The sequence below is a fragment of the Rhinolophus sinicus genome, linkage group LG01, assembly GCF_036562045.2.
Source record: "Rhinolophus sinicus isolate RSC01 linkage group LG01, ASM3656204v1, whole genome shotgun sequence".
NCBI lineage: Eukaryota > Metazoa > Chordata > Mammalia > Chiroptera > Rhinolophidae > Rhinolophus > Rhinolophus sinicus.
The window spans coordinates 59392170-59410440 of record NC_133751.1 but is presented as its reverse complement, the minus strand read 5'-3'; the positions used below and the strand labels follow the sequence as shown (position 1 = coordinate 59410440).

At 42.3% G+C, this 18271-nt stretch overlaps 1 protein-coding gene and 1 long non-coding RNA gene across 4 annotated transcripts in view; one reads left to right on the top strand and one right to left on the bottom strand.

The window, feature by feature from the left end:
• Positions 1-504: 504 nt before the first annotated feature.
• Positions 505-18271, bottom strand: part of HEG1 (heart development protein with EGF like domains 1) — an 83631-nt gene continuing 65864 nt past the window's right edge. For all 3 annotated transcript variants that reach the window (XM_019738982.2, XM_074330619.1, XM_074330622.1), the window contains 3 exons: positions 12287-12374; positions 7800-7974; positions 505-5743 (listed from right to left, as the gene is read on the bottom strand). In XM_019738982.2, the coding sequence (XP_019594541.2) occupies positions 5594-5743; positions 7800-7974; positions 12287-12374 (413 nt within the window). In that variant the 3' untranslated portion in view covers positions 505-5593. The remainder of the gene's footprint in view (positions 5744-7799; positions 7975-12286; positions 12375-18271) is intronic.
• Positions 9312-18109, top strand: LOC141571140 (uncharacterized). The gene is made up of 3 exons (XR_012495823.1): positions 9312-9534; positions 9688-9793; positions 13093-18109. It is a non-coding gene; the product is annotated as an uncharacterized LOC141571140 (long non-coding RNA).

Below are 18271 nucleotides of genomic sequence, written 5' to 3'. Positions count from 1 at the left end.
AGCTTCCAGTCTAGTTAGTTCAATTACATGCAGTTAAATTGTGGGTATCTAGTCAGGCAACCACATTCATTGGCTCACCATCTTAAAGTTCCACACATTCTCTCCGCCACAAAGCACAAATACACTTACTTTTCCTTCTCCTCCAAGATGTAAAGAGTTGGCATGGAGTGGTATTGGGAGGCATACAGGCGAAAACTGTGTGTCTGAATTAGTTACTTATGCTCTCAAGCCACAGAAAGAAAAGTAAACAAAAGCAGGTGTTATACCTAAATTAGGCTTTTTATCATTTAGGTCTATCTGTCTATCCATCCATCCATCCATCCATCCATCCATCATTAAAAGTATATTTCCCCACTGTGCACTGAGGATACAGAAATGAGTTAGTCCCTACATTTTCCACATTAAGAGTTCACTGCAAAGAGGGCCATGATTTAAGTGATGCCCTCATGAAAAATAACCTGCTGCACTGTCTGGTTGCTTGTTTTTTACAAGAAAAACACACAATGAAAATGATATTTATTTTATTGCATCATTTTACTGACTAGAACGCCAGACTTATAGTGGATAAGTATAAAAATAACCAAATTCTTACAAATAATACTTTGCTGCTACAGTACTGAATAATTAGTGGAGGTTGTAATTATAATACAACTTTAAATAACATTCTCATAATGGATTTAACACAATCAATCAGGGGCTAAGGTTTAAAGGTTTGCAAAGAGAAATCCAGGACGTGAAAACTCAGAAGGTTCATATTCCAACTGCATGCTTCATTTAACCATAAATCCACCAACACAAATCTTAAGAAAACTTAACAGCCACCCATGATGAAAGATCTTTTTTTTAAAGAAACAGGCCAAGGTAATACAGAAAGATAAGTGAGTCAGGTTAGTTTCGCAGGTAGACTGGCTCCATCATCTCCCTGTGTGGTCCCATCCTTCCTACCCAATGATTACACCTGAAGTGCATTAGACGTGTCCACAAAACAATGATAAAACTAGAATCTAATCTGTCCTCTTTAAAAATGCCAAGGGGACAGAATCAAGCTAAGATTTGCCTCTTTTCAGACCTAAGTTGTCCCTTTCGGTTTCACGAGTTTTTCTGTCAGCAGTTTCCACCAAACACGATGGATTGTAACGTTATTGAAAAGATACTTTAGCACAACAAATGAACTGACATTTAATACTTTAATGTTCCTAGTATTTTAACCAGTTTCCTTCTCTGGGGATTCGCAAAAAGAGAGGAAATTAAAAAAGAAGACGTATGGTACTCAAAAACCAACTCTACAAACTGTGTATCTGTTTCCAAAAATGCGCATGAAGACCCCAGAATGATGCTTTGTCAAGAAGAAGGAAATGGAATGTCCCTTCTAAACCCCACAAAAGTTTCCACATAGGAAAAAAAAAATCTGATATTAAGGGTAGTCTTAAACAAGATGCAAAGCATGGAAATTCTCTCTCTCTCCAAAGTGCTTTAGTTTTGAAATCAGTGTAAGTATTTTAGAACTATGGGTCAAACCCAGGTTTTGAGTGTGTTAGGCTAAACTAAGCCAGGAGCAACTGGACTATACAATTCTAGCTTTTCCAGGCAAAGTTCATAGAGCTACAGGGCACCCAGGCACTTCAGCAGTGGGCAAGATGGCTTAGTAGAGGTCTGCAAAAGTCATGTGTGAAGGATGCCCCTACCATGTCTGCTCTGGGACTTTCACATCTGCATAAATATCATCCTTCAAAGACATTTTCTTGGGCAGCCATCGAGCCCTGTATTGCAAAGATGCTGCCCTCCCTTTTAGGCTTACATGGACCGTTCGTTACCTCTTCAAGAACTTAATAATCACATCTTACTTTTTGACCCCAAACACTATCAGCCAGCTTGATTACACTATTCACTCGCAATTTGGGCTCTAAATGACTTAAATGCTTCTGAAAATAAACTTTTGTCAAAGGAGGAAGATTTGTCAGCATTTACAACATTCAACTGATATTTTCCCAACTCTGATAACATTAAAAAAACTGTAATTCCAGTCAGTGGGAGCCAGGGCCTCAGCACAGGAAAAAGGCAAAGTGGCCCTCAGATGGACGGCTAAGTCTGGCTGTGTTTGTCAAAAACCCAGGTCATCACCTTATACCTCCTACACCCAAAGCCACGTACCAATATGCTTCTTGCTAAAGCACGAGCCAGCCACTATTTTGTTCATGATGACCACAGGTGTCCAAGAAATACGTGTAACAACAAACCTGAAAGGACTTTTTCAAAAGGGGATTCAACATGTTTTGCTCTTCATCTCATTAGTTTAGTGACTGCTTAATAATATTAAGATTCTTTATAAAAATTAACTTACACTTTAAGCCCACTGTCTCACGTCCTCTTTGACACCTAAAGTACTCTGGATGGTGAGGCATCACCAGGAAGGTGAGGCAGGGAGGTACAGTGGGAAGAGCAAGCCTGGCAGAAGGGTTTGATTCCTGGTTCTCCAAGGGAAGGTATTTACCTCTCTGAAGGTTCCCATATCCAAGACACGGGCACTCTCGTGCCCACCTCACAAAGGGTGTGGTGAGGCCAAATGCCATGTAGGGAGCCTGGCCATGGTGGGAACACCGGAGGGGCTAGCTATGACTATTCAGACTTCCTATTTTGTCTCTAATGCCCTGGCTGGCTCTTGGTACAGAGGAAAAGACTTGAGAAATAAGACCTTTTGTTTAGGAGCTTAAGCAAAACCCACAGATGCTGGGAGGCCAGCAGGGGATCACCGCCCTGCTGAGTCACCTCACTCCAGTATGCTACCAGACCCATGGGTTCCATCCCTACAGAAGTTTAAGTGTCTCCTGGGCAGTAAAGAGTCATTTTCCCCTTCCTCCCACTTCTCCCAGCTGCGGGGCCCTGAAACAGGACCTTGGCATTTCTGTGTGCACGAATCACACATTCCAAGTGCGGGGGGCTGATACTGAGCTCCTGTGCCCGAGCTGAGAGCTTCTGCTTGCCAGGGGTGCATCCAGCCCTGACCCTTCAGTCCAGAGGCTGCGGCTGTCCTAGCAGGTGTTTCCCCTGGGCCCCGGCAGGACCCCACTGGAGGTAGTAACCCGAAGCAGGAATCAAGTCAGCCCCGCCCTTCCTCGCCCAGGGTGGGCAGTTGTCATTGCTGTACAGTCATGTTGTTTTCATGCCTTAGACCCTCCCACTCTGGAGATGCACCTTCCCCACCCCCACATGCCCTCTAGAAATTGCAGATACTACGTGAACTCAACCTTGCAGGGTGCCTGCTTTTTTTCACAGTAAAAGAAAAACAACATTCTTAATCTACTTCATATGCACAAAATCCATTCACAGGAAAGCATCCTTGGAACTCACAGGACATTCTTTTCTGGACGTTGGGATTCTTCTCAAGAATGCTTCTGGGACAGACCACTTCATTTTGTGGAACTTATAGCTTCTCGCACTGATATCAGAGATGATTTGTCAGCTGTGATGTCCGCTAAAGGGGGGAGACGCATAAGCCTGGGAATGGTGCCCCCACCGTGGCTCTGGGTCCTGGGGATGAGCAAGGGTCTGATCAAGAGCCAGGAAGCTGGGCCACCTCAGGAGGGATCAAGTCTGTTGGCTCAGGTGAGCTGAGTGCAGGAGCCTGGAAGTGTCCAGGTAGATGTGCAGCCATGAGGCACAAAGGGCTGTTTGAACGGGTCAACAGAAAGATGCAAGGCCCAAGGTTTCAAAAAGGACATGCTCTGAAATTTTCAGTTGGCATCCACTGACAAAAACAGAATTCTTTTTGTATCTATCTCATGAGATGAGTGCAATTTAACTACTAAGAGGCCTCACCCCTGACTAGTGTACCTGCTGCAAAGGGTGAGGGTTTGTGGAAACCACGGGATAGAGGAGTTTGCATTTACAACTGTCAGGAGGAGGATTCCATAAGAATAAGCATTCGATACATTCTGAAGAGATTAGAGAACCTTGAAGAAACCACCATGCCCAGGACAGAACTGTCCCCAAAGGTTACCCCATTTCCAAAAATGTGGGTGCCACTGAGCTGCAAGTCACAGGGTGAGAACACAATTCTCTGTGTTCTCTTCACTTCATTCAAAACTAGGATACTTCAAAAGCAGGGGACGAGAATAATCACAGTTCCACAAGAAGCAGGTAAAGACCCTGAGCACTGGATGTGCTGCTCTCTCAGGACCCACGTCACAGGCATAATAAATAAGACACGTGGAATTTCCTTCCTACAGGCAAACTCTCAACCCCCTACCTGGCCAGGAGTCTTTAGTTCTCCAATGCTGACTTGAATTACAATCATGTTTCTGGAGGGAACTATGTAGTAGTAGAAAGACACAAAATTATTGGATGAGTGAAAATAAGTTATGTCTTCAGCGAATAAATAGCTTTGAGCAATTGGTTGAAAAGTTTACACCGAGTTTATGGACAAGATCAGGGATTGAAGCAAAGACGCAGCACTAGCAGGTAAGCAGACTTACATGTGGCTCCATCCCAGCTCTAGTCCTCCTCAGGCATCCACATGGCTTCCCAAAGCCCTGGTGTTTCAGGGAATGGAGCTTGCGTGTTCCGCCCACTCTTCTAACCAGTCAGCTGTAGGGACTACACCAGCTGCTTTCCCTTCAGTGGTGAAATACCAGCTCAGACCCAACCTGCACTCGGCTTTCCATTCCTACTCCATCTGTAGCAGCCTCGGCCTCAAAGGCGAAGATCAGAGTCCCCGACATCGTGCCGTGCCCCAGCCCCTGCAGCGCTGTAACTTCGTCCAGCGCCTGCCTCACTGCCAGTGCCCCTTGCTGCTCGCTGGGTCTCACTCCGGGGCAGCTGGATGCCTCTAACTAATACCAAATGGCAGTCATTTTGCCCTGACCCACACTTATCTGAGATTTAATGGCAACGGGAAAACATACTCTGAAATCAGTGTGTCACCCTGACTAAAAAAACAAACTGGAGTTCTGTGCTGTGACTCACAAATTTCAATTCTTCATTTTGGGAGGTTGGCTTGGAACCTGTAGCACTAGACGACCTAGAAACATATTAAAATATTGTTAAGTTAACCTACAGCTTCTCCAAACCACTCAGGTTGTTTAGCACATGGGTACTGACAGGAAAACAACTAAAAAACCAGGATTTTGCTGTAAATTATTCACCAAATTAAGGCCTATGGAAGCGCCTGGGGAAAAGAGGTCTTTCTGGACCAGTCTTGAAAAGCATCCAAAGGGAGCTCTCACTACCCAATTGACTAAAGTGCAAACTAAGAGAAAAACTGGGTCCTTGCAACGGTGCCTAACGATCTGCCCTAGCTGACGTGGTCCCTGGAGCCAATGGCCAAGCTGCAGTCCCTCAGAGACGCTCCTGGTACTGGCCTATGTTCACATTCACAGTAACGAATGAGCAGCCTGCAGTGCCAAGTCCACAGGTTCCATCTGTCCCCGCCCACGGTGGTCATGCCCCTCTCGCCTGTCCCACTTTCTCCTGCCACTCCAGGGTGGCTCCCCAAGTCCTGGGAGCAGCCAGCCAGCGGTGCCCCCCTGGTGCAGTCCTCTGAGCAACAGAGGTCCCCGGCCCTCGCTCAGAGCAATGAGCCCCTCTGTCTTCTCCCTTAAAAGTAGTCTCTCCTCCTGCTCTCATCACTGATGAAAGATGGGTTATACTGTCCCGGGAAAATGCAAGAATGCCGTGATCCTGGCAATCCAGTGTAGGCCGGGTAGAGTCCATTTCGTTCAAGTTCAGGATTCCTTACACTTGTGGGCTGGTAGCCAAAGAGAAAAGAAAAAAAGTCAATTTATTATTTGTGGGTTTAAATATAATAGTTTATTTATTTTTTTTTTCAAAAGAACGCTACATTTTAATAAACCTAAAATGGAGGCAGCTATACATAGCAGAGCGAGGTCTGACCTAGAAGTCAGGACCCCCTAGGCTATTTCTTTATGGAAACTGGGATACCTTTGCCCATATTTTAAAAGGGGATTAAAAAAAAAACATTAATCAAGGGCAGCTGGGTGATTTTAGACCAACAAAGGAAAACACCTGGGTTAATGTTTATCTTGATTATGATCAAGATGAATTATTATCTGATGATTAGCTTGACCTTTGAAAAAAGTATCTTTCTCTGTTGCGCTCTAAATGCCAGAGCAATCCTCTCTGGCATTTAGCTGAACTCAACTGTCCCAGCCATGAATAGGGGACCTACCTTCAAAACGTCGTACGACCCCATTGGATGTGGAGTTAGGACCCCAAAGCAGGAGGCCGACAGCGATTCTCAGGTCTCTCTAACCAGGTTCCAGCCTAGTGGGTTGTGACTACCTAGCTGATATGCAGAAGAAGCTCCCTGGGAATGACAGGGCTACTTTGAGGAGGCCCTTACTTAGGACCCCCAGGGGAAAATGCTTGCCTGGCGGAAATAAAACATGAGGTACTGCATTTAATAAACATGAATCCTAGGAAAGCCCAATGGACACCTGAGACCAGTGTGAGGGACAGCGCTCTCACTCAGGTGACAGCTTCATGCCATAAGCTTAGGCTCTGCTTCTATAGAACACCTATTGTGAAATAAAGACAGAGTTCGTTTAAGTTCTTGACTGTATCTATTTAAGGCAACTCTTTAGCTAACGCCATGGAAACACAGCGAAATTGGGTCCTATGACTCTGCAGACCTGTTTGTTGCTATGTTGTCGTGCCACGCTGGGGCTGAGGAGACCCTAGCAAACGGTATGAATGTGTGGCACTCCTGGGAATGACACCTGCTTAATTATGGCTGCAGTTATTAGAGTAAAAGGGCTTTCCGGACAGACAGCAAAACAAACCTCTTAGGCAGGCAGAAATATCAATGGAAATATCTGGACTACAGCTAAGTTTGTGTCTACATTTATTTTTCCCCTGTGTCTTCTTGTTCTTCATTCAGGTTCAAATTTTTCAAAGAGACCATCAAAAAAATAGCTTTCTTAGCATGAAGAAACCTGCCCCTCCCATCCAAAGTCTAAACCCTCATGGTTAATCCCCATAGCAAACAGAGGGGCTGTGGTTTCGGTCACAGGATTACCTAGGGCTGTTAAGTCCCTGCTGGGGCGAGGTTTCATGTTTATTGCTACAGCTCAACCAGCCCCACATGGCGTGAGAAGTCAGGTGACATCTATTTTTCAGCTCAGATATCCCATATATGTTCGCTTTATGACTGACATAGTATAATGTGAAATGAACTGAGCAGTGCACCGGAATATGACATGGATTATTTAATGTGGGACAGAAGAAGAAAAGATTCCAGGCAGTCTCCCATCTTTCCAAGTGATGCGTCCGGGGCAGGGCACAGCAAATGATTAAAGACCTACTGAGTATCTAAGCTTGTAAACCTCTGAGAAGTGCTGGTTGAGGATGACATTGAATTATTCTCTTTATACCTTTCTCCAATCCCTCAGTTTCAACTATCTAACCAACCACATGAGGTAAAGTATGACAGACAAGAGATAAAAATGAAAGAGCCAAATGCTAAATACCACTAAATCCTTTCTCTAGCTTTCAGTTTCCAATCCTATAACTTATAGGGAAGTTCAGTAACAAAAGGGTTATTGCTAAAACCCCATAAAAGTAATGTGCTCTGAGGAAATAGCCTTTATATCTCAATGTCAAAACAAATACCATGAAAATAGATCATAAGTGAATTGAATATTAAACTATGTGAACAAGAGGTTTAGGCCGTTGTTCTCTTTAACCCTTAACTAGTTATAGTGCTTCTACTACCACAAAACAGAATCCCTTAATTCTCAGAGGCAACTGGAATCTGAGGTCACCCTGGACGTGTGAATACACACCGAGTAATACACATCTGTCATCTGGAGGAGGTTTTTGGTACTTCCATTCTCATGCATCTCAATAGCTTCTCGGCCCCATTCTTGTGAGCGAGGGTTCTTGGGATACTCAGCATACGGGGACATTTGAAAATCCCCACTTTTGAAGATGAGTTTGCTTATGTCATTTTTATTCTTTCTGTGGGGTAAAAAATATTTGAAAATGTAAATGAATAAATTCTGTAAAGAAATGATATCTGTGAAAGCACCATCTAATCTTTTACAAGATGAATTAGACCTAAAGCTACAATTATATTTCTTTCATCACCGAGGGATGTTATTATTGTTGTTGTTATTTTTAGTATTTGCCCAAAACAAGTAAAAATGCAATCAAGTACAAGAAAAGATGAAAAAAAATCTTCCAGTCCAAGAGGCCAGGTTACCAGACCTCGTAAAGACAGCAGCAATGGAGTTGGCTTAGGCTCTTCTGGGGGGACAGAGATCACTGCTTCTTGGGGGCATAAAGGAAAGGCCTTAGGGCCTTCAGGCCTTTAGTCCAGTGGTTCCACACCAGCTTGAGCATCATAATTTACATGTGTGCTCCTAGATCTCACATAGATTGACTAAAACAGGAGCTCTGCAAATGGGGCCCCTCTGCCTTTGTGAAGAGATGCAACTTGTTCCTGGGGCCACATTTTGCTATTGCCGTGTTTCCCCGAAAATAAGACCTAGCCGGACAATCAGCTCTAATGCGTCTTTTGGAGCAAAAATTAATATAAGACCCAGTATTTTATATTATTGTATTATATTATATATATTATATTATATTACATTACATACCCGGTTTTATATTATGGTAAAATAAGACTGGGTCTTATATTAATTTTTGATCCAAAAGATGCATTAGAGCTGATTGTCCGGCTAGGTCTTATTTTTGGGGAAACATGGTAGAAAAGCTGGGACTAGAATTCAGGCCTCCCAACTCCACGGATAGTGCAGTTTTACTACATGAAGCTAATTCAGAAACCATACAAATAGGATATTTTGTTTGCAAAAAAGCCTACCTATTTACAACCTATACATAGTCTCATTTAAGTGGGTCAGAGAAACCCTGGGACAAGTCCTCTACTTGTGAGAGTTCATTGACTAGAAATTGTTAGTATATGTGTTATTTGCCTGTCTAATGGGCCTAGTATCAGACATTTTTAGTTACATTTGCCCTAGTTAAGATCAATCTGAAGTTTCTTCCTTCTACCTCATTTTCCTATATGTAAACTTTCTGGGGAAAGCATGACATAACTCAGGGTCATAAAACCAAATGTCTAGTATGTGGCTTAGGCATTGTCCCTTTCCCCAAGTTCAGAACAGACCTACCATTGTGTTGTCCCTGGAGGGTGGGACATCCAAGCTCAAACAATGACTCATTCATTTACAACTGCCTTCCCTTCCCAGTGACCAATGGTCGCAGTCTTCTTCCCCAAATGGCTACACTACCTCACTACCTGATATAGGACACTTAGCAAATATAAGGCTTATGTCTCCTTGAGCACTTAGGTTTTATCTCTGCAGCTCCTGATCTTTTATTTCCCAGACTTCTATTTCCACTCCCGTACTTTACCTTTGATCATGTGGTGGGAACTTTGTAAATGACATGCAAAGGCTGTACCAGGAGGCCTGCATTCCTGAATGGGTGTCCTCTCGGCAGCCTTACTGGAGATAGCGGATATCACAAACTGTCCTTCATGTCAATGGTCAAAAGGTAACTTGCTATTTTGGTACGTTTCCTCCATCTGTTATGTCAAGATAATTCCTGCCATTTATTACCATCTAAATCAAAGGTCATAATGTTCCCTTATCTGAATAGATAATCCAAGAAGGGAGACCAACTCTGTCCTTTGCCTTCCTTTTCCAGTAGAAACCCAATCCCACTGGCTGCCAGGGAGCCAGAGCCAAGCCTACCGCTGAGTTTCTGCTCATCCCTGCGCCAGCTACAGCTTCTAACTGCTCGAATGTTTCAGGTAACCCTTTCCTCTTTGTTTGTTAGTTTCTTAATTGGCCCATTTAAAGTGTCCAATCAACGGTTTTTACATATTTAGTATACTTAAATGGCTTTTAGTATTATCAATGGTTTTAAGTGCAGCTATCATCACCCTCAATTTTAGAACAGTTTCGTCACCCCAAAAAGAAAGCCTGTACTCCTTAGCCATCACTTCCCAATTCTCTCCCTGCCCACCCAGCCCTGGGCAACCACTCAGGTACTTTCTGTCTCTATTAGATTTGCCTATTTGGGACATTTCAAATAAATGGAATCATATAACAGGGGGTCTTTTGTGACTGGCTTTTTTCACGTAGCATAATATTTTCAAGGCTCATGCACATTATAGCAAGTATTAGTATTTCATTCCTTTTTATGGCTGAATAATAATCCATTGTATGGATATATCATATTTTGTTTATTCATCAGTTGATGGATATCAGGATTATTTTCACCTCTTGGCTATTATGAAAAATGTTACTATGAACATTCACGTACATGTTTCTGTGTGGACATAAGTTTTCATTTTTCTTGATATGTATATATACGTGTATATATATGTATACACACACACACACACACACACACACTGTTTCCCCTAAAATAAGACTTAGCCGGACAATCAGCTCTAATGCGTCTTTTGGAGCAAAATTACCAGCCTTGTACCAGGCTACCCAGTCTTATATATTATATTATATAAGACCAGGTCTTATATCATATCATATCATATCATATCATATCATATCATATCATATCATATCTCGTATCATATCATATATCATATAAGACCCGGTCTCATTATAGTAAAATAAGACCAGGTTTTACATTAATTTTTGCTCCAAAAGATGCATTATAGCTGATTGTCCAGCTAGGTCTTATTTTCGGGGAAACACGGTACAAACACACACACACACACACACACACACACACACACACACATGCACACACAGGGTGCCAAAAAAAAGGTATACACATTTTAAGAAAGGAAAACTGTATTAAAATTGTAATACTCAATATATATCAATAACAAAAGATGAATACAAGTCACATTTGACTTCTGCAATTACAAGAGGTGCTCAAAGTGGTAACCATCAGCGTCCAGACACTTCAGGTTATAGTGAATTACTGCTTGAGCAACAGTGACCAAAGTGTCGACTTGTGTACATTTTTTTGCCACCCCCGGTGTATATCTAAAAGTGGAAGTGCTAAGTGCTAGGTCAAATTGCCACTCTGTGTTGAACTCCCCGAGGAACTGCCAGACAGCTTTAAAGTGCTCGTCTCGTTTTACATTTCCACAGCACTGGATGAGTGTTCTAATTTTTCCCACATCCTCACACCAACACTTGTAATTTCCCATTTGTTTTCTTAAATAGCCATCCTTGTGGTAAATCATGGCGGCTTTGACTGCATTTCCCTGATGGCTAATGATATTGAGCATTCTTTCATGTGGTTATTGGCCACGTGTGCGTCTTCTTTGGAGAAACGTCTATTCAAGGCCTTTGCCCATTTTTAAATTGGGTTGCCTTTTTATTATTGAGTTGTAAGAAGTCGTTATATACTCTAGACACAAGTCCCTTATTAGACATATGATTTGCAAATACTTTCTCCCATTCTGTGGGTTGTCTTTTCACTTTCTTGAGAGTGATTTTTGAAGCTGAAAGGGTTCAGAACAAGTCTCCCCAGAATGTACCACTTTAGCATGTGGGCTATTTTGAGCTGAAGGCAATCAGGCCAAAAGACTCAGGAAGAGCTTTTTCTACCTCCCCCTTAACTGCCTAAAAGAATTTAGATGAGGGCCTGGTCCAGGAAGAGAGCTATCACCAGATAAGTACAAAGAGTATGACGGAGGTGTGGTGAGCTGTGGGGGAGCTCAGCAGGGCCTGGGGATCACATTCCTCTGTGTCCCATTGCCTCTGCAAGGCATGGCAAACATTTGTTTGCCAAAATGTTTGCTGTTCTCATCTTCCTGTGAGTTGTCTTCCTGCCCTTTGAAGTCCTAGACTCCTACCCCCTTCTCCTTAGCTCAGGAGGGCATTAATCCTCAAATGCCTGATTGCCTGTGGGTTTCATATTTTTATACCCTCCCCATACGTAATTAAATTTGTTTTTCTCTCTTTAATCTGTCTTCTGTCAATTTGATTATCAGACCAGCCAAATAACCTAGAAGGGTAAAGGAAAAAAATTTCCTTCCCTACATAGCAGTTTTTCATTTTGATACAGTCCAATCTACGTCTTTTGTTGCTTGTGCTTTTGGATATTCCTTTTTAGTAAAGAAAATAAAGTCCCATTTGCTCTCTTTTCCTCTCCTCCAATGGCACTACCTATCATGAATTTCCCTTTCTCCTTTATTTAATGGTTCGGCCATATGTTATGATTTAATATTGTAAACCACCCCAAAGATTCTTTAAGAGTGAAAATTGGCCCTTACATAGCACACGCAAAGCAAGTGAATTAGAATGTGAACTCCATCACTCACCGGCAACATGTGACAATCAGGGCAATGCCTAGGATGAGCAGAAGCCCACCGCCTGCTGCGGCAATCACCACGGTGATAAGCTGATAGGCTAAACATGTTTAAAAAAAAAAAGGAGATTGGTAAGAGGTAATGAATGAATAAATGAATACAAAAAAAATGGTTCACCTCCCCACCCCACAGCTACCTCCATGTCACAGCTGGTGACCTCACCTTTCACTTCCTGGGCTCCCAGCAAAAGCCCCTCAGTCAGGGTTAGCTCAGTATTTTCTGTCAGAGGGTAGCAGAATTTGCCACCCCAAAATATGCCTCTTAGGCATATTTATTATTTTCAAGAAACTGCAGCTACAGCAGGCGATTTGAAAACTGAGTGCTAGTTACCCTTTTGTAAAGAAGATTTACGTTAGAAAGGTGGCCTATACCAGGAATAAAGCTATTACCAGAGATAACTTTTTCACCTGACAGACTTACCTACTACATGGCAGGGAAGCTACTGTTTACCAAATATTTCCTCTTGTCACCCTCCCATGAATTACCTGCCCCCCCCCCAAAGCCCCAGACCCCTAGCCCTTTCTTAACTCAAGAAGGTGTATTAGACTCAGTCATCTGGTTGCCTTTTGAGTCTCATCTTTGTGGGACTCCCATGTGTACATATGTAATTTTTTCCTCGTTAATGTATATTATATAGAGGTATGTGTGTGGGTGGGGGGAGGGCACAGGGGGAGGGTATCAGCCAAGAAAGTAGAAGGGTAGGAGGAATATTATTTTTCTTTCCCCACACTGTTTTGAGAAAAGTTCTTCTTTCCCAGATACTTCTAGAACGGTGGTTCTCAACATGTACTTGCAGACCAGCCCTGATGACATTTTCACCAATCCATGGTAAAAAGAAAAAAATAAAGATGTATGAATTTTTCTAAAACAAAATTTGTTGGTTTTCAATCAGTATTCTATCTTCTAAGACTCTTTCGTATTTTTTTCTCACTTAATATGTGCATTTTATTATGTGTAAATTATGCCTCCAGTAAAGTTGGTTTTTAAAAACTAATGGAGAAAATAGAGAATCTTGTCTTGGCTACCTCCCACCTTTGGGTGTTAACTGTGTTTTAAATATTTGAATTGATGGTGAGAGTAAATATAAAAATTCTTGATTTGGTCTTAGGTTCTTGATAAAATACAAAGGAGGTGACCCTGGCTTAGACTCCCCAGTTTTATAAGAACTATTACTGGTCAGTTAACAATAGGCTGAGGGCATCACTGCATAAACCATGCTAGGCACTGAGTAGTCTCCTGGATACACACAAATTGAAGTTAATTACCCCCAAATTAGCGATCACATAAGCAGGTACATACCACATATAATAAACAATATTATAATTTTAATTGATTAGTTTTATACCTGTGTATTTCTGGGTAAATCATTTTCAATAAAGCCTATTAAATATTCAGATTAATTTTTTGTTGTTGCGGAAATATAACAAAATTGTCTTCTTGGGTTATGAGGTCCAGGATGAAACAAAGGGTCAATAAGCATATTTTCTATGATAAATTAAGATGGAACCATGCTTCCTAGGGATTCAGGTAAAGTCAAAGGATAATGCACAGAGCTGATGGTGAGCAGACTGAGATAAAAGTAAAAACAAGCAACCGTTCACCTCTCCTTTATTTAAATAAAGAGCACAAAAGCCTGATTATCTCGAAAACCATATTAAGATACACAAGAAACAAAGCCAAACCATGGAATGAGGTAATTCTCTCCCTCACCTCCTGACATAAGTATTCAACCTTCACTTTGAACAAAGACAGAAGACAACTCTTGAATTTGTTGACTTTTCCTCATCTCCACCATCACCACCCTAAACTGTCACCTCTTCAGACAACTGCCAATTGCTTCCTAACTCATCTTCCTGCCCCCAGTCTTGCCTACTCATTAAAAAACACACAAATCTGATTGTGCCATTTCCCTGCTTTATAAAAACCTACACTGAAATGTATTTTTCTATATTTCAGAAAGGAAGGAAGGAAGGAAGGAAGGAAGGAAGGAAGGAAGGAAGGAAGGAAGGAGCTAAGGTGGCCCCCTTTGTTCCTAGAGACCAAAGTCTAGCTCCTGCTTATCCCTCCACACCAAATTCAGTTTATCTCACTTCCAACAAAAGTGAGCTCTCAGTTTAAAAGTGACGCTTGCAAGTGGCTACAGTGGTAGCAGATTCCTTTGGAAAAGAGCAGTTTTGTCTCTAAAGAGACACAGACAGTATAGACCAGTACTTTTCATACCATCTGTGGTCAAGGACACGTTTTTCTTTCCTTGTGGCCATTCTTTTTAAATTAAGACAATAAAGTCTCATTCGCTCCTCTCATCTTTCCCCACAGGCACCAACTATCATGAGGTTTTTTTTTTAAGGCGTCTACTATGGACTGATTTTGTAAACTTACAATAAAACTATTTTTGAAAAGGACCCCATGCCTGGATGTCACAGCCATGTCAAACGAATATAATGTTTCTAAGGGTTCACTTTCAAGTTTTGAATGATCGTGTCACAGTCCAGTAACAGTTCACGGACCACACTTGAGGAACACTGGTATAAGCCTAGTGCTCCTCAAACTTTCCTGTGCATCTGACTTGCCCAGAGCCTTGTGTAAACACAGATGCCTGGTCCCCACCCCGAGAGGTCTGATTGAGGAGGTCTGGGCAGGGCCCCGAGAGAAGCTGTGTCTCTAGCAAGTTTCAGGAGGACAGTGATGCTGGCAGCCTGCAGACCACAATGCGAGTAGCATTTGGCTTAGACTACACAGGAGAGAAAAGAACACTGGACTGAAAGCCAGACGACCTCTGCACACACGAGCATTGAGAAAGCACCTGGGAGTGAATTCACCAAAATGCTCACAGAACTTAGTGTTGCCGCGGGTCCTCATGGCTAGCTTCTACTTTCTTCTTTGTGCTTTTCTGTATTTCCCACATTTGATTCATGTTCTCTCTCTCTCTCTCTCTCTCTCTCTCTCTCTCTCTCACACACACACACAACTCCTCTAAATCTAGAAATTATGTGTGTACATACACATACGTAATTTGTTTTATACACATATGTAATTTTTAAAAGAGTATGTTTGATGTTCTTTGGCAGCCATATCACTGGAAACTTGCACATAATAAGCTTATGGACAATATAACCCACAAACCTTTTTTACTCACACCTGCTGTAAAGTCAGTTCATCAACTACAACTGATCTTTTGAACTTAGGTACTGACTTCAGATTTATTATGAAGCCACACGATGATATAGTACAAGCGCATGGGATTCGATGCAACACCAACCGTGATGTTGATCAGCTCCACAGGTGCTCTGCAAGTTTATTTATTAAAGTGAGAGAGAAGGCAGTGAGTGTCGCCTTAGGTTTGTCTGTCTTATCCTTTCTACATTGAAGAGATTCTCCAGAATGAACTCGGAATTCCTAGTTTTACTTGCGTGCTCTTTGACATTTGTTGACATTTCAGTATTTCCCCAGCAATGGTTCTATCTTTTCTTTATTCTTGTGGTTTGATCCTAGGTTGGTGTTGCTGTCATCACAGTTGGCATTTTTCAGTAAGCCAGCCCATTCTGCACCTTAGCCGCTCCTATAAACTACTTTGCGCTTCCTTATGTGCTTACTTGGATAGAATCTACTGCACTGTCTGCTTAGCCAACCCCCTTTTGGCAACTATTCACCCCTCCAGTGCAAGTTACACGGGGGGTGGTCATGCTTGTACGTGTAACACCATCCCCTGGCCACAGCACACTGGTTTGGGAGCAAACACATGATCCAAACTGGATCAAGTAGTTCCTTCCCAGGAATTTCAATTTGGGAAAGAGAGAACTTTCTCTTCCAAAATGGCTGAACCAGGAACACACACTCAAAGCTGCCTGGCAAGCCTATTTCCATCATGTTGTCTGGGAAGGAGAGAAAGTCTGTGCACAGACACACACAGCAAAGAGCAGAGATGAGAGACGAAGATGGAGTCATGTGAACATACGCCCTGACAAGGGGGCCTCCAACCTCCAGCTGCTGTGGTTCCCTATAATTCCCTGATTCTTGCCACTCCTGAGGCTGAAATTCCATGACACCCCAGGATCTTTCCAATAAACTATCTTTGTTGTTTAAGCTAGCTAGGCTTATTTACTCCAGAAAAGCTGTAGCCAACTGTGATATTGTGATTTATAATAAGAAATACAGAGGGTGCCAAAAATATATATATACACATTTTAAGAAAGGAAAAAACTGTATTAAAATTGTAATACTCAATATATACCGATAACAAAAGATGAATACAAGTCACATTTGACTTCTGCAATTACAAGAGGTGCTCAAAATGTTTACCATCAACATAATTGTAATACAGTTTTTTCCTTTCTTAAAATGTGTACACAGTTTTTGGCACCTTCTGTATATGTATTTGGTCTCTGTCCCAGTGCCAGGCACAGAGCTCCTAAAACCCTTAGATTTCCTAAGTGATGACAGCATAAAGGTGTCTTTTGTTATATTAATGAGGTGACTTTTGGAAAGCACCCAAGGGTGGGGGCTGGTTGCCAGGGGAACCAATATTACAATTAGAGGGTTGGAACTTTCAGTCCCATCTCCTGACCTCCAGGAATGGAAGAAGGGCTGGAGGTTGAATCAATTGCCAGTCCAATGATTTAATCAATTGTGCCTATGTAATGAGGTCGCCAAAAAAATCCAAAAGGACAGGGTTCAGCGAGTTTCCAGGTTGGCTGACACGTGGGGATGAGGGGAGAGTAAAAGCTCCGTGCCCTTTCCCCACACCTTGCCCCATGCATCTCTTGCATCTGGCTATTCCTGAGTTATATTCTTTTGCAATAAACTTCGTAATCTAGTAAGCAAAGTGTTTCTCTGAGTTCTGGGAGCTGATCTAGCACATTAATTGACTCCAAGGAAGGGATAGCCAGTTGGTCAGAAGCACAGGTGACACCTTGGACTTGCAATTAGTATCTAAGGTGCTGAAGTGTGTGTGTCTGTTAGAAGGAGGGGTCAGTCTTGTGCACTGAGCCCTTAACCTGTGGGATCTAACGCCATCTCCAGGTAGATAGTGTCAGAACTGAGTTAACTGCTTGGCAGTATGGAAAGAACACATGTTGGAATTGGTATCAGAATTATACCAACCAATGTGCCTTCCTTTTAAACTCCTGAACTCATTACAGACCTTTCTAAGTGACCACATAAGTTTTGTTTTAAAATTTATTCACTTCTATCCATTTTTCCCCTTCACTGAGCTCATTTGTGATGTATGGTTAAAATTTTGCCTTTTAAATCTTTCCATTCTTCTTGCATCATCTTTCCTTTGGAATCTCTGCTCACAGCACTCTTTTTTTCTTGCCCCTCTGTTCCTTTTAAAATGTGCCTTTCTCACGTGTACAGGCTGTATGTGACCATACCTAAGAGCAGATACGGAGTGAATTCCCCTCTCCCCAAGCCCTGCTTCCTTCCAGCTCTGACTTGAATGAACTGAGGACAGTCAAGACTGAGTGAGACGTTTGCTTTGAGCTCAATGAGACTTCTAGTTGACTTCTGGATAATGAATGATCTCTTTTTCCTCCTCAGAGTTTAGTGCTGTCTTCCTAGATGTTTGTGAGGAGTAACTCCTGCCAACACACAGCATTTCCACTGGTGTGAATTTTTTAAGCCCAATGTAACAATACGGTGAACACAGGTACTTTATACACCTGCCACTGGACTGCTAGTTGGGATGGGAAGACAATGCTGAAAGATCTTTAAGGTGAAGGTTCTGGTTTCACTGGCAGAGGAGCATACATGAGGAAAAGAGGCTCTACTTCCTCGCTGGCCATGCTGGGAGGCTCATGGGGAAGGAGTCTCTGCTGAAGAGATGCAGACCCTTTGTGTGGAAAGGATGAGCTACAAAAGGGCAGGTTGTGAACATGAAACAGAGATGGATAAAAACATCTGCGGCCAGACAAAGGTAATGTAGGAAAATTATGTGAG